Below are 27,967 nucleotides of genomic sequence, written 5' to 3' on the forward strand. Positions count from 1 at the left end.
CAAGATGTAATTTTTTTTAGGTGGCTGAGTTGTATGAGGAGCTGAAAAAGAGAATGGGCGCGTTCAACATGCAGGTCAATCCTCACCCCCCTGCTATGGATCAAGACCATGTGTATAAGCAGCGATTCATTTTGCAGGTGAGATGTCTGGTTGCACGAGAGATGTTTTTCCAGATATACATATGTAAAATAAAACTTTTTTTTAAAAAACACACACAACAAAACTCAACAATTTCCACATAAATCACAACAAAATCGAATATATATATAAAAAACCCACCAGCTACAACCCTCCGCCAAGAAACCCTTCCAAAGCACCCCAGCCCAAGATTCTGTTCAGCAGCCTCAGCTTTTGTAGCTGGAGTCAATCAGGCCAATTGGAAAAATGCCTGCAAGGCAGGGAGCAGGTCTTCCAGGACTCTTCAGCAGCTTCAGCTTTTGTAGATGGAGTCAGTCAAGACCCCCCCACACACCTGAGTCCCAGTGAAAATCTGTGAGACTTAAAAAAATAAATGCTTGGTTTCAAAGTGCCGTTATTGCAAATTGCATTTAGGCAACTACAAACACATTTGCAAGCCCCACGAAACCTGAGAGTTTGGCTCATGTGATTAAGTAATCACGCACATGTCATTTGCAGTGTGACGAATGGCTTTCTGCAGGAGAACTGCCACCTCTCCTGAGGCAGTTAACTTTCCCTTCTTTCTTAGGTTGTAATGGCTGGAGCTTTCTATCCAAATTATTTTACTTTGGCGGAACATGATGAAGAAATCGCCGTCCGGGAGCTGTCTGGCAAAGATCCCAAAACAACTGTAATGGTACAGCTTAACTAAGTTTTGACTCTGCCTTGTGAAGCCATGTTGAAGTGTCCTTTCCTCTTCCCCAATACTGTTGTTTTAATAATCACATTTCTCTCTCATATACCGTGTGTGTGTGTGTGTGTGTGTAACACACCACTGTTGTTTTTTTAATGCATAAATTTGACCTGTCTGAAGGCATACATTTTTCTTAACAGTTGAAGAACATTCCCCCGTACGGCTTCCTCTACCATAAGCAACTGCAGTCCCTGTTCAGACAGTGTGGCCAAGTGAAATCCATTTCCTATCATGGGACCAAGTAGGTGAACTTCCATTTTTAACATGGGCATAATTCATTCTGGTTTTGCTAATCATGGGCAGGGCAGAACGTTTTCTGCATTTTTAATATTGCTATTACAGGTGTCCCCCTACTTACTTTGGGGGTTATGTTCTGGGGCCTCATGCACGTAAGTGAATTGCGTAAAGTAGGGAGCACCCTCTAAACACCCTCTAAATGCCCTCTCTGTTTTGCTCTCTTCAATCCATACCAAAAATACTGCTTCCAAATACAGTGGTACCTCTACCTACAAATTTAATGCGTTCCAAACGCACATTTGTAAGTCGAAAAAAAAAGTAAGTCGAATCCCATAGGAATGCATTGGGAGAAAAAATTCGTAAGTAGAAGCAACCCTATCTAAAAATTCGTAAGTAGAAAAAATCCTATCTAAACCGCATCCAAGATGGCGGACAGAGCTCCATTCGTAAGTAGATACATTCGTAAGTAGAGATACCATTGTATATCCACATTTAGAATTGAAGCTCTGGGGCTGGCAGGAGGATATGTGGGAAAGCGGCTGCAGCTGTGCTACCCCACACATCACCTCTTAGGTGGGGAGGCTGAGCAGCCTAAACAAAGCCCAGCTGGATCTCTGGTCTCTTTGGGGCTTCCTCCACCCTCACTGACATATATTTGATCAGTGGAGTGCACACAAAACCATCCTGTTCCACCCCATCCCCCCTTTTAGTGATGCATTTAGCGATGTTTTCAAGTCGCTTCTTGGTTCAGCACCATGTGCGCATGCGCCACTGTGTGTCATTCGAATGCACATTAATTGGCTGTTGCCTTTATTGGGAGGATGTATTATTTTTGAATGGCTGGAATTTAATTTGCTACTTCACTGTCTTAATAGCTATTTTAATTTGTGTATTGTCCTCATTATATTTTCTTACTTTTAATTGTTTTATTGTGTCTATTATTATTATTATTACTAATTTCACTTTGCATAGTCAACTACCCCGGAATAAATATTTTAAAAGGGCTATATATAAATACCTAGCGTAAAAAGATTGCCTACATGTTTTCAAAGGTATCTTCACAGTCATAAGGGTTTGAAATGTTCTGGGTTTGTGTGCCCGTCATATATAACTGCAAGTACTTGGCAATCATTTTGAATGATTTCTCTGAGATTTTACACACATTCTGTGTGATTTTACTGGCCAAGCAAAATTATATTAATTTAACCAAAATATCTTTTGAATCTCTAAGTCACATTACAACTTTCTGGCAACCCTCATTTTTGTAATTTGAACATTGAAAAATTCAACACGCCCTACCGCCTTAGCATTTTCTTCGTTCTAATCCACAGAACATACTTTATTTTTACTTTGCATTTTCTCCCTGTAGAGCCTTTGTAGAATTTTCCCGGAATCCAACCGAACGCTTTAAAACACTTTCTGCTGTATATATGGCCCTTAAGATGTCACAGCTGCGGACTCCAATGGAGCTTAATATACATTCCCCGGAGGAGATTGAAGGGAAAATGGAAGGAGGACCAAGCATGCTTGCGCGGGGTTCACAGTATGATACAGATTCATTAGTTTTCAAATTAATGCAAAATCTCCTGCGCCTCTTTTGCATAAATTTATTCTGTTGGCAAATAAACAGGGATGGGAGCAGTGAGTTAAAGCGGGGTGTGAATTCTGCTCAGCTCATTCTTTGGGTTCAGAAACTTTGTGAGACAAAACAAACATAATCCCGAAATCTGAACAATAAAGAAAAGAGCAAGTTGTTATGGGTGCCTAAAGTGTCAAGGAAATAGGGAAGAGTGGTTTACATTTTATAGAACTTGCTCTATTTCTTTTTTAAAAATGTATTTGCTTTTTAAAACTTAGATTTACAAAATATTGAAGAGAAACCTCTGAAAATGAAAGATGCGTAATCATTCATGTCTATGTAAACACAGAACTTGCAAATTTTCGTCAGTTGTGATTGCAGCTGGTAATGCTTTCCGAGCCAGGCTTTGCAAAACAGCTGTTTCTAACTTGGTTTCAAGCTCTGCTTTAGAACTAACCATGGTTGACATTTAAAATCAGCCTAGATGCAACACTGCATCATGGTTAGCTCTGAAAATGGAACAGAGGCATTATTATTATTATTATTATTATTATTATTATTATTATTATTATTATTACTAGCTGACCCTGCCACACGTTGTTGTGGCTTAGTCTGTTAAATGGGACCTCAGAGTCCCCCTTCCAACTCCCCTGTAGGCCCCACTGTGGTTTCGTCTCTTAAATGGGCCCTCAAGAGTCCCCCTTTTGACTCCTCCCCCCACCCTACCCAGGGCTCATCCCCGTGATCGGCCCCACCCTGTCCCGACCCATGACCTTTCCTGCCCGCTCCTCCCCCCATCCCCTACTCAGGGGAGTCCCCACCTCTATTCGGCCTAGTCTCCAAACCTCTACTCGGCCTAGTCTGCAAAGGTGTCACTTTCCTACCTGTAGTACCAGTGTAGCCGCCACTAGAGGCCGCTGTTGTGCAAAGTCTCCTGATTCTATTTCCCAGCATGCACTTTAGGGTGAGTTGTGTGTTTTTGAACACGGGGTTTGAGGGGTTTTACTTGGCCCAGGTGTGACGTTTGTCTTTGAAAACGGTCTGAGCTTGCTATTTGACTTTGTGTTAAAATTTGAACGCAATCGGTCCAGCGGTTTTGTTGAACATTGGAGAGGAACACACATGCCCAGTTTACATTTATATATATATAGATTATTATTAGGTGATTGGCCAAGTGTGTGAACAACATTTTCAATGTATTTAAAAAGCATCAGCTTTGTTCAACTCCAGTAGATGCTCCAGCCTTAAAAAGCCAAATATTTTGCTCGAGGGGAGCGTGTGCTCTTGTTACGTTGAGGGCTAATCTGGAGAAGAGATTGTTTGAGGTTTCCTGGTTACTTAAACCAGTGATGGGGAACTTGTGGCTCTGCAGATGTTGTTGGACTACAACTCCCATCAGCCCAGCCAGCATAACCTGTGGAGAGGGATGATGGGAGTTGTAGTCTTCTGTTCTGGCTAGGCCAGTTGCTATAAACATTTTAATTGAGGGAGCAGTCTTCAGAAGGGAGCAGTGAGTTGATTTCTGTTCTGTTTGCTTTGTTCTTCACATTTCTTTTTAGAGTGAATGTGGACTTCCAGAAGCACACAGTGTCTCCCATGGAGAAGTTCAGTAGTCCTTTGGAAAAACTGCAGACCATCAGCAGCCTTGATTTATCTATCAATGTCACAGAGGTACAAATGTCATAAAACTATGCACATTTAGAGTCTAGACCATTCGGGGTCTAGGTCATATTATTGCTGCCAGAACCACTCCTTTCCCAGCATATGTCCTCTTTGCACTTCTCATTCACCCCAATCATTGGTTGAGGTCTCCTAATTTCTGCATCAGCTGGCGACTGTAAGTGCTCATGAAAGCATTTCAGTGTGCAGCTGTCCTACTATACACAGATTTTCCCGAGCTGTTTTGTGCTCCTCGTTATGGAATGGGCAAGGGAGCAGGGAGCTCAGTGCACGCTTAGCATCATGAGCATGGGATTAGCTCTGCCCGCGCTGTGCCAAGCTACCCATGGCCTTGCCAGCCATGTGCAGTTGCTGGAAAGCCAGGCAAGGAACACTGCCCTGTCAGCTGCTGCTGCTGCTGGGCAGGTTTACATTAAAAAGCGGACTCAGCCAAATTTCTTCACCCATCCCTAACCTTTAAAATGGTGGCTTCCCATTTCTCACGTAATGAGAAGCTGCAGTTAACTGTTGCCTCTTTGCTGGCTTTCCTGTTTCTGCAAAGGGAGTAGCAAAGCAGCTGGCTGCATATCCTGGATGATTAAGAATTTGACCACACAGTCAGTATCTCTCTCTCTCTCTCTATTTATTTATCTATTCCCTTCCCTCTCTTCAGGTGGTAGAAGTTGGGCACTTCTGGGGTTACAGAATTGACGAGAAAAATATGGCTGTGCTCAACAACGTCTCTGCTGAGATCAACCAGCTAGAGCTGACCCCTCTGCTAGTCCGTCCCTATCCAGATTTGGTGTGCTTGGCACCCTTTACGGAGTGGGAAGACGAGAGATACTACAGAGCCCAAGTCCTATATGTATCTGGAGAGAATGCAGAGGTACATTTTTTAAAAGCACGCTTGTGTTTGCAGCTTAAATTCAAACCCAAGGAAGCGCACAAAGCTCTGAATAAACTCTGAGGGCTCTAGAAAGCAGGGGAAGGGCAGGATTGGCAAAAGCTGGGAGAGAGTGATTGGAGGGGTTGGAGAAGGCTAAAATATATTAAATAGCTGGGCAGGCTTTTCCATGTTGGCAAATTGGGCTGACTTCGCATGTCCATTTTAAGAAATTGCATCCTTGGGAATCTAGTAAGCTTCCTGAAGCTGCAGTAGTCAACGTGGGGCTGTCCAGTTGTTGTTGGACTCCAACTCCCATCAGCCCCAGCCATCATGGCCCCAGGCATCAGGGATTGTGGGAGCTGTAGTCCAGCAACATCTGGAGGGCACCGTGTTGACTGCCCTTGTCATATGGAGTTGGACCATTGTTCTGTCTTCAGTTTCAGACATGAGTGCTTCCCATGTCTGCCTAGAGAAGTTAGGGATTGAACCCGGAATCTTTTGCCTGCAAAGGTTGCGTTGTCTCACCGAGTTGTTCTCCACGGTCCTTTGCCCTGGTGACAGCTGCACTTGTTCAGCGACCCACTGGTGTGCTGGATGTGCACAATATGCAGATTGGCTCCTCACTTCTGCTCTGTGCTCCCTGACCAGTTCAAAACATTCCTGCCCTTGTTTCATAGTGGGGGGAAACGGTGCCCAGCCTCGTTGTTGCACACAAATCACTTTGCCCTTGGACCAGCTGCTGCTGCAGCTGCATGGTAAGCTATTCAAGGCAGCTTCCCCACGGTCATTTTAAGCAAAGGGGGCACTGGCTGAAATGGCTGCCTTGGGCATAAAATTTCCCGTGATGCAGTAATGGGCCTAATTTTTGCACTAGGAGGCTACTCTGAATTTGTAAGCCAATTTTCTTCAGTGCTTTGGAAATAAGTGCCAGTCCTTCTATTCATTACTGTTATTTTACCGTCCAGGTTTTCTACGTAGATTATGGCAATAGATCCAAAGTGGCTTTGGGACACTTGCGAGAGATTCCAAGCCATCTCCGAGAGCTTCCTTTCCAGGTAACGTTCCTTTTTGTTCTAAGAATCATGGAACGTGTTTTGGAGGGAGGAGTGTGTGTGTGTTAAATAACTATTATTATTGCTATTCTTACTCTTACTGTTATTACAGTGCTACCTCGCAAGACGAACGCCTCGCGCAATGAAAAACTCACAAGACGAAAGAGTTTTGCGTTGCACGAGGGACTCGCAAGATGGCGAGGTTTTCTATGGCCGCCGCTTCGTCTTGCGAAGCGTGGCCATAGAATGTAGCGCTGGAAGGCGGCAAAGGAAGATCAGCTGTCAGTGCAGGAAGCTGACAGCTGATCTTCCTTTTCCAGGGGGGACGGAGCCGAAGCGTGGCGGTGCAGTGGCTGCCCCCGCCCGTCTTCCCCGAGCCAAGGGAAAGACAGGCGGGGGCAGCCACCGCACCGCTGCGCACCGCCGGCGTGGGACGGGGCTTCGTAGAAGGTCTCTGAAGCCCCGTCCCATGCCGGCTGTGTGCGAGGCGGTAGGGGGGTGGAGAAGCGCTTCTCCCCCCTGCCGCCTCGCACACAGCCGGCATGGGACGGGGCTTCAGAGAAGTGCTGCGCCTGCTCCGAAGCCCCGTCCCACGCCACCGCCAGTCCCCCGGAGCCCATAGGAACGCATTGATTAAGTTTCAATGCATTCCTATGGGAAACTGTGACTCGCAAGACGAATTTTTCGTAGGACGAATTGAGTCCTGGAACGAATTAAATTCGTCTTGCGAGGCACCACTGTATTCAGTTCAAACTTTTCCAGGGCCAAAAGTGCATATATTCATGTTTGGTGGTTTTTGTTTCGATGTAGGCGCTGGAATTCAAGCTGCGCAGAATGCGGCCTTCTGCCCAGTCCCTTGTATGTGGAGAGCAGTGGAGTCACGCTGCAAGCCAGAGCTTTGCTTCCTTGGTCAGCGGCTGTGCTCTGCTGGTGAAGGTCTTCTCGATCGTGCACAGCATCCTGCTTGTCGATGTGCTCCGGTACTCTGGGCTTTTGGACATTGTGAACGTCCGCGATATACTCATTCAGGAAGGCCACGCCGAACTGGCGGAAGACTCCTATGAATCCAAAGTGTGTTCTCTTGTTCCTTCTCGAGTACAGGAAGTCTTGGCATTTTAGGGTTTTTTGAAGCTGCGAGAGCGGGAGGGTGGGGGGGTGGGGAGGAGGATTGAAGGCAAGGCATTGCAGGCTTAACCTCTGTCGTGCTGTGAGTTCTGATGTCGGCGGAGCCGCAGGGGAACGGTTTCCCCGGACAGCTCTGCACAGGGCTCAGGCTGGAGAGCAGAACTCAGATATTGCTTCAGCACCAGCAGCCCCTCAGACCAAGCCTTAAATACAACTTGCACCTCCTGCGTCACAGGGGGTTGAAGCAGATAGATGATGACCATGGCGGCCCCTTGCAACTCTGATTTTGTTATTCTGTCCTAGCAACTGGCTCCACCTTCGCTGTAAGGAGCTCCGCCCTACTTTTAGCACTTATTGACTCCAATGCAGCAGGGGATGTTATGCTTGCGTTAGGGCTTCTGAACTGGAGTCCACTGCCTCAGGCCACGGGTTGACACTACAGACACAGCTTGTGGTGCTTTGGGGGCTGGCTCTGAGGGCTGTCCACTCTCCCACTCAGCGTTACACCCTGAAGAAGGGGAGTCTGGCCCCAAGGCTCACCTCCCAACAAAGCAAAGCTTGTCAGGCATCCCAAACCTGCGGCCCTCCAGATGTTTTGGCCTACAACTCCCATGATCCCAACTAACAGAACCAGTGGTCAGGGATGATGGGAATTGTAGTCCAAAACATCTGGAGGGCCCGAAGGTTGGGGATGCCTGGCTTAAGTATAGTTCTCATGCCCTTTGTGGTATAACTTAAGTCTCTTTCCTCCCTCTGCCCCCGGCCAATAACTCTCAAAATGTTTTCCTTTGAATTTCCCTTAGCTCAGCCACGAAAATCTTAGAGAGCTGTTTTCAAAGCCAGAAGAAAGGAAGAGGGATGCTTCTCTCCAGAGGAGCTCAAGTGTAGAGGAGAGTCGCTTGATTGAAATGCTCTTGGAGAACGCCTCTGCCAATAGGTACAGTGCGCCTAACTGCAAGGTAAGCTTAAGAGGCACGGTCATTACTTTCCCCTGCTTTCAGAGTGGTGTGCTGTGGGTGCCCTGAAGGACGTAATGCTGCTTTTCCATCCAAGTGTCTATTAATACCAGGTTTCTTCTTCACTGAAACCACGTGGCTGGTGAAGGTTACTTTAGGGGTGGGAGATTGCTCCATCTCTACAGAAACGTGCGAGAGCAGCTGAGCGAAATAACAAAACGCATAATGTTCATGTAAACTTGCCGTTTTGCGCAAACCGTTTTTATGCTTTGGGTTTCCTGGAGCTGTAAGAGGCTGCATTGACAGTACTGCCAAACCATGGTTTAGTGTGTTATGAGAAGGAACTGGAGCAAGTTTCACGCTCCCCGCAAAGATTTTGTTTCAGCAACATCTTGTATGCCATCCAAACTTGACAAAGTGTGGTTAAACTTCACTGTTTGCTTGTTGAAACCAAGCTAACTTCAAGTCGTAGTTTTAAGAAGCTGGATTGACTCAATAAACCTTAGTTAAATTTAACTACATTTATAGAATGGATGGCACGCTTAACTGTGGTTAATCTCAAGCAGAGTCTTTCAGTCTTTTGGTGGCTGTGCTGAAAGAAGGGTGTGTGCGTTTGCCCCAGACTCACAGTGGCTCATCCTTGCACCGCTAAACTGTGGTTTCATGTTACTCATGAACTGATTTTAAGGGGTTGGGGTGAGGGGGTTATTTTGATGCCTCCATATTTACCCTTCCTACCCCAAAACATGAGCCACACTTTACTACCATAAGAAGAAAATCCGAAATGGACTTATTTGGGTGTTTTATGTTCTGCTTTAATTTTTTTCCTCCTAAGGCAAGGCTTATTGGCCCATACAACCCCTACTGCATGAAATTCAGCAGCATGACCAGAATTTCCAGATTTAGGTAGGACGGCATGTTCCTGTGCTTTGTTCAAGGTCACTCCGTGAATTCTGGCTGAACTAGACTTCTTATTTATGTCCTTCCAGGTCATGTACAAAATTGTGTCCCCTGGCTCTCATAATTTTCATTAGGGCTGCCTCCAAATTTGAATAATGCATAATCAATTGAAATTAATTTCAATGGATTAATTTGCCAAATCTGCGTAAACCTGACCTTCATTGAAGTAGTATTTCTGGAGAAAAAAAGCATGCTTGCTTTGATATTTAGGTTATTTAATTCTGCATTTCTGCCCTAATAAGCCCCACCCCAGCAGTTTTACAAAAAGAATCAAACCAAAAATGATTATCAAGTAACAAAATAAAGTTAAACCTTAAAATCCAACGAAGCAGAGTTAAAAGTTTAAATAATACATTAAAATCCATGCATAAGAAGAACATTTTCAGTGCTCACCTAAAACAGCATCGGGGGGTGGGACTAGTCTCGCCTTCCTTTGGGAGAAAATTCCAAAAGCAATGTCCATTCTGACATGTATTCGTCATAACCAGAGCCAATTCAGTTTTTCTGCAGTTTGGCTTCTGCCAGCTGTGACATTATTATCTCACCTTTCACTTACAGCCAGAATTTTACACATTTTTTCTGATCGTACTATTCCCATGTTCCATTATGTGATTTCACACCAGTTATTTCATGTGTTCCGTATTTGCATTTCCTGATTTAGTTCTTTGTTGCGGTTAATTGAGACCCAGAGCCCAATTGTACCTGATTTCACAATATTTAAGTATTTAAATGTTAACAGTGGACAGCCATTCTCTGGATCTCACTGACCCCCCCCCAAACACCCCTTCTCACTCAAACACCTAATCTCATTTGGCCAACTGCAGTGCATTAAGGGCTCATAAGATTAAATTATTATTTACTTGGTCCCAACCTGAGTAGCAGTTTACAGGCCTGAGTTTGTATTTTACATGCATTTTTTCAAGGTGTGCAGGTATTTTGTGCTTCTGGATTTTTGCTTCTTCACAGGGTGGGTAAGTTTGTGTGTAAGTGAATAAACTCCGGTCTGAGAACACACTCCCTCTATTTTTCTAAGTAAACCAACTAAGAAGGATGTGCAAAGGTTTTCCTGAGGGTTTTCTCACATCTTGACACTTCCCTCTTCCAAAGCAAATAATTACCTGCCCCCTGCAAGGTTCTGGACCAGGGACAGGCAACCTTGGCTCTCCAGATGTTTTGGAACTACAACTCCCATGATCCCTAGCTAACAGGGCCAGTGGTCAGGGATCACGGGAGTTGTAGTTCCAAAACATCTGGAGAGCCAGGGTTGCCTATGCCTGTTCTAGACCTCTTTGAGCTTCATGACAACAGCCAGAAAATGTTAAACCAAGCACAAAGCAACATGTCAGAAAATCCGACATTAAGCACGTATAATCTGCTAACTTTTTTTTTAAAAAAACTACAGCAGCAACACGCTGTTCTGAACACATGGGCAGAAGGAATTACCATATCTGTTTAGTGTGAAATTCTCTTAACATTGTAGGTGCGGAGAAGCCTTTGTCACATATTTCTACCAGCTAAAGTTACTTTGATAGGGCATACAAAGATGATCTCTTCTGTCCAGGCAGATTCATACGGTGGTCTTTCAGACAATGCAGTGGAACCTCGGTTTACGCCTACCTCCGTTTACGAACACCGCGGACCCGGAAGTGTTTACATCCGGGTTCCGCGGCGTCGGATGCGCAGACGCAATCTGCGCGGCTCGCGCATGTGCAGAAGCGTGCCTTTGGCGAGCGAACACCTTCGCGGAACGGATTGCGTTCGCAAACCGAGGTACCACTGTACTTACTATTATTTATTAAACTTCTATTCCATCCATCTTCGCAAGGATGCTCAGGGCATAGCAAACACCAACATGTTTAAAAAATACAATTAAAACGGACATAAAACATGTTTAAAATAACAAAATATTTTTAAAACCATCTCATCCAGCCTATTTCAAGGTTGGCATGACCAGTATCTTTCTGCCATCAAATGCCTGGGAAACAGGCATGCTTTACAGTTTCCCCTAAAAGTGAACAATGAAGGAAACAGGTGCATCTCACAAGGGAGGGTATCCCACAAATGGAGAAATGCCACTTAGAAGGAGCTGTTATGGGGAAACACCAGCTGGGCAGCCTTAAGTGATGGCAACACCATATTGCAGCCCTAAGCTGTTAGGATACTAGCGTGACATTAAATAGCCCTAGCATTTTGCCACCAGCTGGAGGTTCCAAACACTCCTGTAGCGTAGCTGCAGGTAGAACACATCGTGGTAATCTAATCATAGGTCACTAGGGTTGCCAGACTCAATAGAGGACAGGACTTTCTGTGCCCTTAATTGCCCTGCTCTCTTTTGAGTCTGGAAACCTTAAAGAGAAACCAGCAGACTCTTTGTTTAATTTCCAAGCAAAGGGTCTGCTGGTTTCTCTTTAAGGTTTTCAGACTCAAAAGAGAGCAGGGCAATTAAAGGCACAGAAGTCCTGTTCTCTAGTGAGTCTGGCAACCCTATAGGTCACCCAGGCACACAAAACTGTGCTGAGATGTGCGCTTTCTAGCAAGGGATTGTGCACAGATGCCACAGTAGGAACTGTCTTGAAGAGAAGCCCTTTCCTCCATAGGGAAGACTGAAGAATGATGCCCCCTGAAAGCAGTAGTTCTATGTAAATGCTTGTACATAAAAGATGATGATGATGATGATTTACAACACATACCAAAGTGGCTTTAAAGCCGGCAAACTTGGCCCTCCAGATGTTTTGGGACTACAACTCCCATCATCCCTAGCTAACAGGACCAGTGGTCAGGGATGATGGGAATTGTAGTCTCAAAGGAGGGCTGAGTTTGCCTATGCCTGCTTCAAGAGAGAGAGAGGAGAGAGAGAGAAACGAAAGCAATAAAACCCCAAAGGATATAGTACATCGCCATAACAATCATTATCAATTGACGATTGCAATTTTCGACCTACTATATTTTGTATAAACGAGTTTCAAATTGCATTATACTCGTCCATGCAAAAGGAAAAAGAAAAGATGTTTGATAGAACCTTATTAGTAGAAAAGGTGTTTAAGAGAATAATTTCGCTAATTAGTCAGTGACAATTTCACAGCATTGGATTTCTTCTGCTCCACATTAGGAATTCTGTGCAAGGCTGGTATTTAAACGAACTGAATTGCTTTTCTCTCTCCCTCCCCCCCCCCCCCAGAGCAGTCTTCGTGGAGAAGGAGAGTGTGAACTCGGTGGTGGTGGTTGATGCCCCTGAAGACTCGTTTCAACAGATGCTGGTTGCTGCCTCTGTGACAGTAAATGCGACAGGTAAATGGTGTACTATTCCTGGGTAAATAGAGCGTTGACAAAGAGCTGGTTGATCACTTGTGCCTGCACTGCGGTTCTGTTACCATCGGATCTTACCTTTGCAAAATGGTTGCATTCTTTAAAATGGCCAGATAGCATTGCCATTACTACTATTGTTTTCTGACAACAGGATCCACAATGTTGCTCAGGGAGACATCTCTGATGCCTCATGTTCCAGGACTTCCAGCACTGCTTGCCATGCTGTTTGCTCCTGTGATAGATCTCAGGTATGTGCACATTTCTAAGCAAGAGCATCACAGTCAACTTAACAAATGCTTGTGCGGCTTCCTTTATAGTTCCCCGACAGAATGTATAACGCTCTTTCCAAAGGCTTCATGTTGTGTGACATACAGTGGTACCTCTACTTACGAATGTTTCTACTTACAAATAGAGCTCCGTCCGCCATCTTGGATGCGGTTTAGATAGGATTTTTTCTACTTACGAGTTTTTAGATAGGGTTGCTTCTACTTACGAATTTTTCCTCCCAATGCATTCCTATGGGATTCGACTTACAAATTTTTCGACTTACAAATGTGCGTTCGGAACGCATTAAATTCGTAAGTAGAGGTACCACTGTAAATGCATTCCCCCACACTGATAGTAAACATTGATCTTTTTTTTCAAATCCAGGGCTATGCTTACTCCCAGGCCTGTGCATATTTAAAGTAATTACTTTGCAAATGTTGCCGAATTTAGAAAGTTTGTAACCTGCCATATTTAAAGTTCAGAAGGTGATACTGAAAATTTTGCTATCCTGAGAATCATATTTGTCTAAGGAAAGATGGGGAAAGTCTGTGGGTAGGGTTTGCCCAAATCACAGAAGCTCAGGTGTAAAGGGATCAGGAGGGACAGGATTTCAAGAAATCTGATCACAGTAATCCCCAGAGCAGGCATCCCTCCAGATGTTTTGGCCTACAACTCCCATGATCCCTAGCTAACAGGACCAGTGGTCGGGGGAGGTGGGAATTGTAGTCCAAAACATCTGGAGGGCTAAAGTTCGGGGGTGCCTGCCCTAGAGCATTGCTTACTGTGAAGGAACATGCTGCTGAATCGTTCTTGCCTAGGTCCTCCTTTCCTTGAGTTTGGGGCAATAAACCACAAATGTGCTTACTTTGAGGTGTGAACCAGCACTCGTGGTTTGTCTCTCTCCAGACAAACCATAGTGGTAAGCCAAGGTTTGCTCCTGGTCTATGGATCATGGGTCATTCGGGGGAAAACAACCAAGCTTGTTGCTCTCAGAGTGAAATGGGAGCAATTCAGCATGCCTAGAACACTGCTCCTTCATGTTTTATGGTTTACAGTTACATACAAACAGGGCCATTGTGTGCAAGTGAGCAGTATTTGGTTATGATGTCATATAAAGTTCCTTTTTTTAAAAAAAAGATTTTTATTGAAGTATGAGAATTTTTACATACATTATATTCTCTCCTTCCAATTTTTAATTTCCCGTACCATTTCCCCACCCCCCACCCATATCCATTGGAAGGGTTCAAACAGTTGTCCTCAGCCACGGGCACAATGTCTTTAATTTCCACTGAATGTCTTCTGGTCCAGTAGTTGTTATCCATTGAAGATAGGAGTTCCATCTGGTCCTTATCATAATAGACTTGGCCTTCCATGTTATTTCCTGTGACGTTACTGCCACGATGTCTGACTGAATAAATTCAAACCAATAATTAGTCCAGACCTCTACTGTCCATTTTTCTCTATCTTTCCAACCTAAAGCTATTGTTGCCTTTCCTGCTAGTATCATTGCTTTGAAGGTGTGCTGGTCACCTTTCTCTATGGCCGTGTTTCCTAGTATACCCATTGTCATAAGATTGAAGTCTATAGGTAGCTTCACTTTAAAAACTTCATTAATAACCTTAAGGTCATATAAAGTTCCTACACTTGTTTATTTTATATACCGCCCCTCATCTGAGGATCACTGGCCAGTTTACTGTATAAATGACTTGGTCATTAAAAGCTTGTTGCTCTCATTAGGGTTGATGAAAGCAGGAACAGATACATTGGTGTCCTTTGTGGCTTGGGATGGAACCACTCGCTAGGAGTCCCCATCCTCTCCGACCACGACATGGAGTTTATGTTTGATGTGAAGATCGATGCAGATGACATAACCCAGGTAAATTCCGCACCAGTTCATCCCATTCATGCTGCCCTCTCAGGTTTCTTGTAAGCGAACCAACTGCCTTGGCTAGTTTCTGTGCAACAAGATTGATCCACATCTTGGAAAGTAATCCTGTATTTAGGCAGACGATTAAGCTAACAAATTCTTTTAACAGATCTGGTTTAAAAGTGTTTCAGTCTGAATAAGAAAAGTAGTAGTTTCATCAAAAGCTCAACTATTCAACCAGTTGCCGTCTCTGCTGCTTTTTTAAAAAATGGCTGTCTTTTATTCACAGATAAACATTATAAGGATCGCTATTAACAAGCTGGTCTCGGATGGTCCAAACGGCCTGATGCATTTTGGTCAAGAGAGAATTGCCCAGTTGCAGGATGCTGCACGCCAGAAGCTTTTAGGGTAAATTACCTCCTATTCCCCCCTTGCCATAAGAAGTTGCATTCATTTTTATAGCACACAGCAGGAGAGAGAGTGCATTACAAATATAAAGAAGTGCTAACTCAGCTTTCCCTAGCCTGGTGCCTTCCAGATGTTTAGAACTAGAACTCCCACCAGCCCCATCCGGCATGGCCATGGATCAGGGATGATGGGAGGTGTGGTTTCAAAACATCTGGTGGGCACCAGGTTGGAGAAGGCCAGGCACAAATGTAACAATCCTGGAGAAGCGAAAGAACCTAAATGTATCATTATGTATTCGGGGCACTCGTGCATCTGCAGTTTTAAGTTAATTGTATTTACCATATGTCATCACTACTTAACGGGAAACTCTGCATTTGAAAAACATGTCTAGACAGAATGAATTAAAACGTATCACTGCCGTACTTTGCACAGCTCAGGGAGACAGGAGATGGCAGGCGGGGAGTCTGTAGTAATCGAGTTGTCACACACGCCAAAACATTCCCAAAATAGCTAGGATTATATCTGCATAGACAAATTCGGGCACATGCCCGTGTATGCACTCGGCTGATGCAAACATTGGCACTGGGAGATCAACTTAAATTATGATGTTTTAAATGCTTGCCTTGTCAAAATACTCTTAATAAATTAGCTCAGTCAGGGCTCGAATTAGAAAGGGGCAGGGGGGGCTGCTTGGCCCTCTTAGCTTGTCCTCCTAATGAAGGTTAGGAGAGGGGCAGGATTTGGCTACAGTTGGGGAATGTTGGAAGTGAGCTTTCTGGCTTTCATTAAGGTCCCCTTTAACGCCTCCCCTTCCGATAATTAGGGCACCAGATTCTGTGTGACGCTGATCGTTTTTCCTGAGCGGCTTCCCAACAAAGTAAGGTTGGCAACTGGTGGGCCCTGGAATCTCCATCCAGTCCTCCGTGTAGCCTCTGCCTGCCCCCCCCCCTTGCTGGGGACCTCAGCTACTCCCCCTCCCCTTGCAAGGCAAAAACACCATTAGAGGCCTGTTGGGCTTCATTCACACCATACATATAAAGCAGTCTTACACCCCTTTAGTAGTTTTGACTTTCCCTGCAAAGAATCCTGGGAGCAGTAGTTTTGCACTGCAAAACTACAGTTCCCAGGATTCTGTTGGTGTACTGCGCTGGGCTTCGTAACCAACTTGGGAAAACGCCAGGCAGCTGCGTTCTCCCCCCTCAAGCGCCCCTCGAGATGATCCATCGCTCCTCTGTCCCGATGTGCTTCTGCGACACATATCTGAAGATGTGTGCACACAGTACTGGAGTCCAAGCAGAAACTAGGCATAGAGGTGTGGAATCTAAGCTCATTTATTATGTACAAGTTCTGGTGTTATAGAACAAAGGAAACATGGCTCCTCTCTCCTCCCCCGAGAGAGAACAGCAAATGCAAAAGTACAACAATAACAGGACAGTGTAACTGAACTTCCAATAGTATGGAATGTCAGCACAGACATGTGATGAAAACAATCGCACATCAGCAGTGGAGAGAATGAAATCCCAACAGATTCTCCATTACTGTTCAAGTGGTATAAGAGTGCTTTAAATGTCTGTCCTACTAATAGGATTTTTCTTTACTCACAATGAGTTTCCTTCTCCCCGCTCTCTCAGCCTGATTTGCAAATCAAAACCCCGCGAAGTTGTTCTTCCTAAATTCTATCCAAAGCCATATGAATGGAGCAAGGTAAGATTTGCTTCCCAAATTTTGACCTCAATAACACCAGTCCCAAGCCTTCTAGCCTCAGGTATGGTGACTCTCCATGGTCTTTAGCAGATCACATACTACCTGACTTTTTTTTACTGAAGATGCCAGGGATTGAATCTGGGGTGTTCTGGTTGGGGATACTTGACGAATTTGTTTCAGTGAATTTCAGTACGACCTGCCCTGATCCACAGCACCTGGACTACGGAGTGGATTGGAGCACATTCATCCTTTGCATTCCACTCCTCTGAATTTTGAGACGTAGTGACCAGCTTAAAAATGTCCCCCAAAATGAAACTAAACACTTTCTGAAAAAAATATGTAAACTGAACTGCAGCCATCATTCAAAATTCACACACTTCCCCAGATTTTGCGATGCAGTTCTCTAGTCAAGAAATGCTTATGTTCAAAAATGAACAAACTAATAAAAATAATATACAGAAATGCCCATCCCTACCCCCATGTTATTGTGTTAGTTTGTAGTTGTGCCAAGTGCTAGAGATAATTTTAACTTTCTATATCCATCCATCTATCTATCTATCTATCTATCTATCTATCTATCTATCTATCTATCTATCTATCTATCTATCTATCTATCATCTATCATCTATCATCTATCATCTATCTAATCTATCCCCCTATGTGAGTTATAAGCTCTGCCCAGGAGAAAATGTTACTGGAACGGATAGCCCTCCCCCCTCAACCTCACCAGAAAACCTTCCCTTCCATTCAAAGCATTAAACCTTCACTTTAAAAGAACAAACAATAAAATCTTCATTACTTGCATGTACTAAGTTACACGATTGTTTAGACATTTTCCCCGTGTTTTTCTTTCTCATTTAGCCACACTCAAATATTGTCATTGACCAGTCTGAACCACAAGATGCACGAGCAAGGACCGATTCCTTGTACCAGCTGCATAAGTTGATTTTGTTAAATCCTTAAGGCTTCAGCACTCATCATCCTTCGCTGGAAGAAAGTCCCATTAGACCTGGTGCAATCTGCTTCCAAATAAGTGTGTTTAGGATCAGAATACTAATAATAATGTTGTTGTTGTTGTTGTTGTTGTTGTTGTTGTTGTTGTTGTTGTTGTTGTTGTTATAAAAAACCTATTGTTCTGTTATGGAAAAATATAAAAGATGTGTTTAAAAAATGTGACTTACCAGTTTAACTGTTTATCTTGTTTTCCTAATTCAAACAAACAAACAAACAAACAAAGCCCCCCAGAAAATCACACAAGTATATGCAGCACAGTTTTTGAAATTGGAAGAAGTGCTGCTCACTTATTAGCCACATGAGGCACTAAGAGCTGCTTATCCCTAACATTAGACTACCTGGCCTCACCCCTCCAACCTATATGGATTCAGTAAAGTTCTGAATGCCAGGGTTGGTGGGGGGAGTGTACATGCTTAGGTTTTTCCATACACCTGAAAGCCCTGATCACACTCGGCTCCTGACATTGGGGGAGGCAAGGGTTCGGTGTCAGGAACGGCTTTCTAGGCAGGGTGTGAAGCTGCTGCGCCAGCTTCCTGGCAGGTGGATCAATGTTGCTTACTGTGAGAGGGGCAAGATGCCAAGGGGTCTGGTGCAGTGCAGACGCACGGGCAGAGCCAACCTGGTGCTCCTGCTTGCATGTTTGCACCGTGCCAACCTCCCTTGCCACTTTCCCTCCCAGCAAGCAGCAGTGACCCACCTGTCACTGGGGAACTAATGTAATGACTCTCTGCCCCACAAAGCAAGCTGTTTCTGCCCGAAGGACAGAAGTTGAAGAGATGGTGCCAGGCAGTTGTAGGAAGACTGGAAGCACAGTGGGATGTTGCTGTGATGGGCAGTGCCAGGAGGAGGATTCCTCCGCTACAGTCTCAATTTAACCCTGTGCATGATGTTTCTCTTCTTGAGTTCAAAGCAGGGCTGGGGAGCTTTTGGCTTCCCAGATGTTGTTGATCTACAGCTCCCATCAGCCATGACTTCCTGGTTCTGGAGGGACAAAAGTTCCCTATCCCTGCTTTAAAGATGCATACAAGTTGCTATGGCTAAGATTCTTGGAACTGATAGTTTTGACAGCAGGGCTTAGCTGCGACAGATTCTTTAAAAAATATGAAGTGCATATAATTAAGCCGCTTCAGTTTAGCTCATAATTAGCATTCACAGCGGCCAAATAGGAAGATAACGTTTTGGTTTTGCCTTTGGATTAAAGTACATTTCAAGTTTTAAGTGTTCCATTTGATATTTGCTTTCTCTTATTATCTGCAATTGCTAGTTTGCTTTGGAAAAAATAAAGCCAATAAGTTTTAATACACTGTGATTTTTGTGTCTTTTAAAATACATATTGGGCAAATGGAAGTGTAGATTAAATCAAATCTGTTGTTCCTTTTTCCATTCACGCAGCATGATGGAAATTGCAATTTGTTTCTTCCTAGTTCGAAGGGGGGGGGAGGCATGCCTTTATAGAAGTTTGCAGTGGAAATATAACTAAAACAAATAGCAACAATAAAGCAAGAAACACAAAGGGCAATTTTATAGAATTGGTTAGAACTGATTAACAAGATCATAATCTTAGTACAGACCACAGAATGTGGTTTGGCAACCAAAGGAAAATTACTTCAAACGATCTTGGGAGGGATTCTGGTCAGTTCTCTCCCATCAGTGCAAGAAAGACCACTTAACTTTTAAGGTGGCCGACGGTTGCAGCCACGGAGGGTGACAGGATAGGTTGCCTAAATTTTAAATCTAAATCGGCCAATGAAGGCCTACCTGTGGGGCAGGGCTTTGGTGGACTGGAGGAACAGCGTCAGCGTGGCATCATTGGCATCCAAATGCCAGGCTGTAACTCTCACCCCCTCCCCGCCCCCAAATCTGGATTTGCCTTTTCTGAGGCAATAAGTAACAAGAAAAAACCCCAAACTTGTGGCCAGCTACTTGTTTTTGCAATATTTCAGTGACCCATTTGTCAATCAATCCCGATGTTCCAGAAATTCTACTCTGGAGCAATACAGTGGAACCTCTGTTTACGAACACCTCGGTTTACGAATGACTGTAACCCGGAAGTACAGTAAGTAACCCAAGGTGCCCGAGGCCTACGGAGGCCTCCGCAAAGGCCTGAAGACTGGGCTGCAGCTGCAGAGGCGCTCCCATGGCTCCGCGAAGGCCCGGCCTCCGTGGAGGCATCGGAGCGCTTCCATGGCTGCGGCCCAGTCACGGACGCTCTGATGCCTTCCGGGAGGCCGGGCCTTCGCCCCAGGCCTTCGTGGAGGCATCGGTGCGTCCGCAACTGGGCCGCAGCCACGGAAGCGCTCCGATGTGGAAGAGGACCCCGAGCCCCCATCCAAACAATGACTATCATCAGCCCAGGTAAGAAAAAAAATATCACATTTTCATTTTGTGCTGTTTTATTGATTTCATTTTATGGCCTCATTAGTAAAATTCATGTTAAATTTCTGTTTTAGGGGGTGTTTTTCTTCATCTGGAACGGATTAATCCACTTTCCATTACTTTTCAGTGGGAAAGTTCACTTCAGGTTACATACGCTTCAGTTTAAGTACAGACTTCCGGAACCAACTGTGGTTGTAAACCGAGGTACCACTGTATATCCTCCTTGCCTTGCACAAGATAAGAGACCTGGATTACGTTGATGTGCAGCCCTTGACTCAATGCATTGCACATAAAGTCTTATAGTAGGAGGACCCCCCTCGATCCAAGATACTGTTTGATCTATTAAAACACAAATATCCTATCAGTTTCCTGTTTGTTGAAGACCAAGCTGCCTGATGTAATAGAACCTTGTTTCCAAAAGAAACAAGAGGTACATTGTTACTGCTGGGAAATAACTGGGAACACCAGTTAATCCTGCAAGCCCCACGCGTGTGGGACTACCAAGAAAAAAATGGCTGACTGCCTGAATTCAAAAAAGTACACGCGGTGGCTTCACTCTTAAGCCAACAGAATTTAAAACACAGGTCTGTGCAGCGTTTGCAAAGCCGCTAACCCCTCTTAGATTGAATAGACCACAAACTTTGTATGTTTAAGTGCTTTACTTACAGTAATCACAGGTTTCACTCATGCACTGTTCAATGCAACAGCAGAAATCATATGTTAGTCTCCAACATGCGGTCTGAGTCTGGAGTCCCAGCCTCTGACATGTGCTCAGCTACATGGTTGGAACAAAGGAGGGAAAGAGAGGAACAAGAAACAGGCAATACTTCCTTGCAGAAGGTGAGGGGGGCGTGACCTAGCCATGCCTCCTTAGTGTTTATTTCTACTGAATTTAACAAGCCTCTCAGTGCTATCTAGCAGCCCTTCTCAAGAGCAAGTCTTCTGCCAAAAGTTTTTCCCCAATTTGGACACCAGGAGGGCACAGATGGGGTTGAGGGGGAACATGCAACCCCCAAACTAGGGAGAAAGGTGAAGGAAGCCTGCCCAGGATCTGGATACTGCTCTTGTATATCGGGAATGTCTTCCAGCAGCATTTTGCAGATACAGTGGTACCTCTACTTACGAATAACTCTACTTACGAATGGAGCTCCGTCTGCCATCTTGGATGCGGTTTAGATAGGATTTTTTCTACTTACGAATTTTTAGATAGGGTTGCTTCTACTTACGATTTTTTTCTCCCAATGCATTTCTATGGGATTCGACTTACAAATTTTTTCGACTTACAAATGTGTGTTCAGAACGCATTAAATTCGTAAGTAGAGGTACCACTGTATGGAAATTTGTCTTACTCTTGATTTTCTTTTTGAAGATGGTCCTGTGGAACATTCTGCTCACCTCTCCTTTCTCTGCTGACAATATCTGGGTGCGTGGGTAATGAATTCTGCTGCCACCTCACATACTGTTAGAGCTTTCTTTCCCTGTCTTAAGCAGATGTTCCTTAACTGGAGGCTTCCACCTTTTCTTGCAGGGGAAGTTACCTTGTCTTCTTTGTTCCCTCCCTGTTTTTCCTTCATGTTTTCTGTAGAATTGTAACAGGTAGGTTCCAGTCCCTGATACAGTTCCAGTTGGATGATATTTTAGTAGTTGAGGAGTTATCCGCCTTACCAGTCCGTCTGGAGAGATTGATGACCTTGCCTGTATGGGGGGGAAATGAAATTTATGAAATATGTGTTTGTGTGTGAACAACAAAAAGAAATGGCTGAGTGTCTGGATTCAAAACGCGGGGGCTAACACAGAGAGAGCCCCAGTAGCCCCAGTTAAAATCACAAAATAAGCAGCCCATTAAAGTTTTAGAAATACAGGTTGTTAAACCTCTCATTCAGCTGCATACAGCAGCTGACCTCTTTCTACCCCTCTTGCAATGAGCAGATCACACACAGTTAAGTAAGTTTAAAATATTTTACTTACAGATTCAAGGTGTCGGTTATGCATTGTTCCATGCTGCAGCAATGATAATACAGGCAACATACTATTGAGTAGAAAATGCAGAATATAGTTCCAAACACTTGCTGTAAACTCAGGAGCAAGCTTACACACATCCTTCTTCAGTGGTTACATGATGCACAGAGGGGGGGGGTAGAAAGGCTTGGAAATAACCCGAGTCTCTCTACAACTCTGTGGTCCTTAACCCCTTCATGCAATAACTAGCAGTCGTGCATAGTTAGGGTTGACTGCAATCTCCCGCAGCCTGATCCTCCCAGCAGCATCACCAAACAGAAATTCATGGTAAGTATAATTTTCTGTTCTGCTGGGAATCTGCTGCCACCCAGTGGACAGTATGGGTTTACTTTGTATTTGAAATTTGCAGCTTTGCAGCTCCTTCCAAAACATGGAATACATATTCAGTTCATCAACTGCCAACAGGAAGGATGACCAGAATGCAAGAGTTAGGCCCCATCTGCACTATGCTTTGAAAGCAATATCGTATCACTCTGGCTCCCACCAAAGAATCCTGGGAACTGAAGTTAGTTAAGGGTACTGAGAATCACAGAGCTAAAGGTTTAAGAGCGCATTCTAGTAATTGTAGCACTTTGAGGGGAAGAGGGGGATAAAATGGGCACATAGAATGAGTTGCTGCACTTGAGTTAAAGTCTAAATAAAAGCTATCCATTTGACCAGATCATCAAGTATAGTTCCAGATTTGCCAGGCTTGTGATGAGGGTTGTCTTAAAAATGATGGCTCTGCTGTATATTTCGTAAAAGGAAAACCAAGTCATATTAAAAGTGTTTGGAGGTTCCAGTCCTTGTCAAAATTGCAAATTATGAACAACTTTCTCCATTATAGCTCTATTCCAGAGTGAGGGGTACCAAGCATCCAATGTAAGATTTGGGGTTATTTTCCACTGAGTTGCAATTACTGTACTATTCCTGCTGCTTAGACCATATATAGGTAAAGGTAAAGGGACCCCTGGCCATTAGGTCCAGTCGTGACCAACTCTGGGGTTGCGCGCTCATCTCGCATTATTGGCCAAGGGAGCCGGCGTACAGCTTCCAGGTCATGTAGCCAGCATGACAAAGCCGCTTCTGGCAAACCAGAGCGGCACATGGAAACACCGTTTACCTTCCCGCTGTAGCGGCTCCAATTTATCTACTTGCATTTTGACGTGCTTTCGAACTGCTAGGTTGGCAGGAGCTGGGACCAAGCAACGGGAGCTCACCCCGTCACAGGGATTCGAACTGCCGACCTTCTGATCAGCAAGCTCTAGGCTCAGTGGTTTAACCACAAAGAAAACCAAATCTTTTGACAATATATTTACATCGGTGTCCTCAAAAATTCCCAGTAACATTAATTCTGGACATCAAACAACCGTTTCTTGAGTAATAATTACCATTTCTGTCAAAGTTGAATCCCCCAAATCCTGTACCAACTGACATTCCCAACCATAAATGATAGTATGTACCAAGTTTATTGCAACTCCAACAATTAGGTGCTATGGAAGAAAACATTTTTGACATTTGCAAAGGAGTGCAATACCATCTGTGTAGTAATTGTACAGTGTACTATTCATTGATGTTAATATTGTATGTTCTCTAATTGTGGTTTAGGATTTTTTCTACTGCACAAGTCTCTTTGAGTAACTAATTTGTCATAACTGGAAAACTACACTTGGAGACAGGATAACTGAATGGTAAATAGGGAAAAATGGATTAAGGTAGTCAGAGCTAGGTAAAGGGACCTCTGACCATTAGGTCCAGTCGTGGCTGACACTGGGGTTGCGACGCTCATCTCGCGTTATGGGCTGAGGGAGCCGGCATACAGCTTCCAGGTCATGTGGCCAGCATGACTAAGCCGCTTCTGGAGAACCAGAGCAGCGCACAGAAACGCCATTTACCCTCCCGCTGGAGCGATACCTATTTATCTACTTGCACTTTGACGTGCTTGAGAACTGCTAGGTTGGCAGGGTAGTCAGAGCTAGAGAGGTGTAAAACAGTTTTCTAACCACTTTGTTCCTAAATTGAGTGTTTTTGGATTGCATTAGTATAGCAAGGTACAAAAATATGCCTATACCTATACACTGCTAGGTGTATCGTGTCTTGTATGTGGGTATGTGTGTGTTTATGTGAATTCGTGGTTCTGGGAAATTGATGTTTGTTTAAATCTTTTTTTTTATAAAGTGACAAATAAACAACCCTTTCTGTTTAAAAATCCCTTGGTACCTTTAAGGCTTTCTCTCTCAATTTAAATGATTAAGGCTTTTTTTTTTTTGCATAGGCTTTGCAGCCTGAGAGTGTGCAGGTGGCTGTATCTGTTCAGCCTTCTGCAGCGACACCGGCAAATCTATGGATGTAGTTGCTGCAGAAGGAATAAATGTCAGATGGGAGGTGCATGTTAGGATCTCTTACTTGCAAGTAGGACCCTAGCAGAGACACATGCCCAACTGGCATGTTCTCTCCCTCCTGGTAGATCGGGGGCTTCAAAAGCTTTCTCCAGCCCGAACATCACAGCGACTGATGCCAACTGACATCAGCACACTTATGGATCCGCAGAGTTTGCGCAATTGCGTAACAGAACTCAGCATCTGGCTAATCTACGTTTATTTACATATAAACACACACGGAGCACTGCAGCATGGCTCCCTCTCTCTCTAGCATCAGGCAGCAAAGAAAGAACAAAGGACAATAGTCCCACTTCAGGAAACAGTACTGTAACACAAACATCCTGTTTCCGTCACTTCTCACTGTGGAATGAAAACATATACCACCATGCGATAGACAACAATCCCATGAATGCAGACAAGGGGAATGAATCTCCCAACAGTGTACGTGCTTTGGATAAAAATAGCAAGTGCACTGAGACTCTGCGGTTGAGGCTTTGGGAAGATAAGCAGCAGCACTGACCATAGTGGCAAACCTGGAATTGCCTGGAGAGCATGACATTGGGGCTCCATGGCTCCAGTGGCTGAGAAGCTCTTCCCCTGAGCCACGAGAGCTTGTAGGGCTCACCAGAGGCCTGCCCTGCCAGGGAGGAGGCTAGGGCCTGGGTGCTGGTGCTCAACACTATTGGCATGGGGGGCGCTGAGTGTGGCGGAGGTGGGTGGGGGAGGTGACAGCCCACAGTGGGGAGACAGAGGATGGGGATCTTAAATGGTGCATGACACTCCTTGTCTCCGAGTAAGAGAGCACTTTTGATATTGTGGGGGAGAGTTCATAGCTCATTCTCTGTGTGCAGGTTCGATCCCTACCATCTCCAGGTAAGGCTGGGGAAACCTGTTCCTCCGAAACCCTGGAGGGCCCCGCTGCCACATAGTGTGGACCTGCCTTCTCCAAACCTTTGCCTCTCAGTGCTTCTGACTATAGCTCCCACCAGCCTCAACCTGAGAGGACAGTGGTCAGGAGTGATGGAAGATGTGGTTGAAAACATCTCTATGGCGCCAGGTTGGCTCAGTGCCACTTCATTTGCATGCAGCCGGTGGAAGTGGTTGGGGCTGCATTAGTTGGGGACTTAGATTCAACTTTCCTATTTCAGTGGTTTGTTGCTTCCGGAAAGCAATGAGCTTCTGGAAAGCAATGAGCCTTACTTTGTTGTTGGGATCTGTCTCGAGGGACAATTGGAGTGCGCCTCTGGGTATGAAGTCAAATGGAGCATGGCATATGTATGGCATCAACTTGGCTGCAGGAATTGCTGGAAGGAGGCTCAAAGGCACGATCCTATCATCTTAGGGACTCCACTCGGGATTTTTGTAGGGTTTACAGTGGTACCTCGGGTTAAGAACTTAATTCATTCCAGAGGTCCGTTCTTAACCTGAAACTGTTCTTAACCTGAAGCACCACTTTAGCTAATGGGGCCTCCTGCTGCTGCTGCTGCACAATTTCTGTTCTCATCCTGAAGCAAAGTTCTTAACCCAAGGTACTATTTCTGGGTTAGCGGAGTCTGTAACCTGAAGCGTCTGTAACCTGAGCTACCACTGTACTCCTTAGCCTCCCAAATATATCCAGCGAGGCAGCAGAGGTTTAGGATCAGAGCTTTCCATCTCCTAGATGGGCTGCCTTCCTAAGGTTGATAAGTGTCATCACCTCCCTCCACAGCATGTGCAGAAACTGCCTCCCACTACTGGTCTCATCCACTCAATCTGCCAGAACCTGTTTCACACCCAGGTTTATAAATTTGGTCCTCACTTTAATAACTTTGCTGCTCCTTAGCGAGCTGTGAGTTCCATTGCTGACATTTCTCCTCTAAGGCTGTCACTGAGCATCCGAGGGAGGGGAACAGGAGGGGAGCAGATAAATAGAACTGGTGTGGGAGGCGTTCAAGAGAAACATGATTTCACTTAGGCCTTGATTTTCATAACTTCGAGAAAGGCTTATCTAATCTCTACATTCCTGGTGTCAAGTGAAGGCTTTTCTTCAGCCTCCCATGGGGGGGGGGGGTCGTACTGGAAACTTAAGGATGAGGCTATGCACCAAACAACCGCTCCAATTTGCTGGAAATTGCTCCGATTAGTTGGAAGAGTTTCAGGAAGCAACGGAGCAGAATGTGTTTGGGAGGGTCTATGGCTTCAACCTATGGAACCAGACGGGTGACGAAAAGGACAAGTGCATGGTGCAGAATTTATTTAAATTATAATAAAGTAGACTGTGCTGGATAATAATTTTAAGTGGGAAATTATGAAAAATTAGTGGATTTTTGTTTTATGTAGAAATGTATAAGCAAAAAAAAAAAACCCCCACAAAAAACTGGGGATATAAAGGATTAAGTTTTAAGAACACTAGCACTCAAAACTGTCACAGACCCTCCACCTGTCCCTATTTTCCAGGGACAGTTCTGGATTTACAGAAGCCATCCCAGTGTCTGATTTGATCCCAGAGAAATGTTGGAGGTTATGGTACCATGAGAGACCTGGAGGGCCAGATTGGGCTCCTGGCCTGAGGTTTCCAACCCCTTCTCTAAATAGATATTATACCTCCAACTCCCTGTACATCGTCACTTTGCAGCCGGTTAGATTAGCTGCACCAACATTTCAGCATCTGGTTATATCTAGGAAGAAGCAGGTAAAGAACTTGTTACAAGGAAAGTCGTCATTTTTGAACTCGTATTACTTTTCATTTACATATGAAGCTGCTGTAAAGCAGGTTGTGGAATGGCTCGTGGATCTGCTTATGGATCCCTGGGCGATCTGCATTAGGTGGGCAAGGACGACTCCCTGTTGTCTCACAACAGCACTGGCTAAACTGCTTCCCCCCTTTAAATTCGGTTTCTGAAAAAACATGGGTGTCCACATGGTGGGGAGGAAGCGGGCAGGACTCGCCCCCCAAATCCCAAGTACATTTATTTAATTTATTTATGCAGGTTCAGGTAATTAACAAGAGGTTTAAAGTGATCTCTGAAACCACTCCTGTTGACAATGAGTTCCAGATTAGGACTCTCTCCACTTGTTGTGGGGAGAGCGTTCCTGGGCCAGCAGCATGCTCACTGGAACTCACAGTTGGCTAAGGAGCAGCACATATAGTATAACACTAGCAGTTCCGAGAAAAGCTCAAAAAAAACCAGCCATGATGTGTTGATTAAAACCTGAGAATATAAAATAGATTTTTAAATTTTGATTTTTATGCTGCCCTGAGATCTTCGGATGAAGGGTGATATGCAAATTTGATAAATAATAAATAATTCAGACTTGTGCCAAGTAGACTGAAAAACTTGG

The 27,967-nt window shown here is 44.6% G+C and overlaps 1 protein-coding gene across 1 annotated transcript in view; it reads left to right on the top strand.

The window, feature by feature from the left end:
• The window catches only part of TDRD9 (tudor domain containing 9), an 80,895-nt gene extending 62,936 nt beyond the window's left edge, over nt 1-17,959 (top strand). Inside the window, exons 21-36 of the mRNA XM_035105043.3 lie at nt 21-137; nt 707-814; nt 1,012-1,112; nt 2,478-2,651; nt 4,247-4,358; nt 5,020-5,232; nt 6,198-6,287; nt 7,095-7,355; nt 8,213-8,368; nt 9,201-9,271; nt 12,504-12,613; nt 12,783-12,879; nt 14,636-14,774; nt 15,055-15,173; nt 16,805-16,877; nt 17,739-17,959. Coding sequence (XP_034960934.1) covers nt 21-137; nt 707-814; nt 1,012-1,112; nt 2,478-2,651; nt 4,247-4,358; nt 5,020-5,232; nt 6,198-6,287; nt 7,095-7,355; nt 8,213-8,368; nt 9,201-9,271; nt 12,504-12,613; nt 12,783-12,879; nt 14,636-14,774; nt 15,055-15,173; nt 16,805-16,877; nt 17,739-17,840 — 2,043 coding nt within the window. The 3' untranslated portion in view covers nt 17,841-17,959. The remainder of the gene's footprint in view (nt 1-20; nt 138-706; nt 815-1,011; nt 1,113-2,477; nt 2,652-4,246; nt 4,359-5,019; nt 5,233-6,197; nt 6,288-7,094; nt 7,356-8,212; nt 8,369-9,200; nt 9,272-12,503; nt 12,614-12,782; nt 12,880-14,635; nt 14,775-15,054; nt 15,174-16,804; nt 16,878-17,738) is intronic.
• The last annotated feature ends 10,008 nt before the right edge of the window (nt 17,960-27,967 follow it).

Source organism: Zootoca vivipara, chromosome 1 (assembly GCF_965207765.1).
Source record: "Zootoca vivipara chromosome 1, rZooViv2.hap1.1, whole genome shotgun sequence".
Taxonomy (NCBI): Eukaryota; Metazoa; Chordata; class Lepidosauria; order Squamata; family Lacertidae; genus Zootoca; species Zootoca vivipara.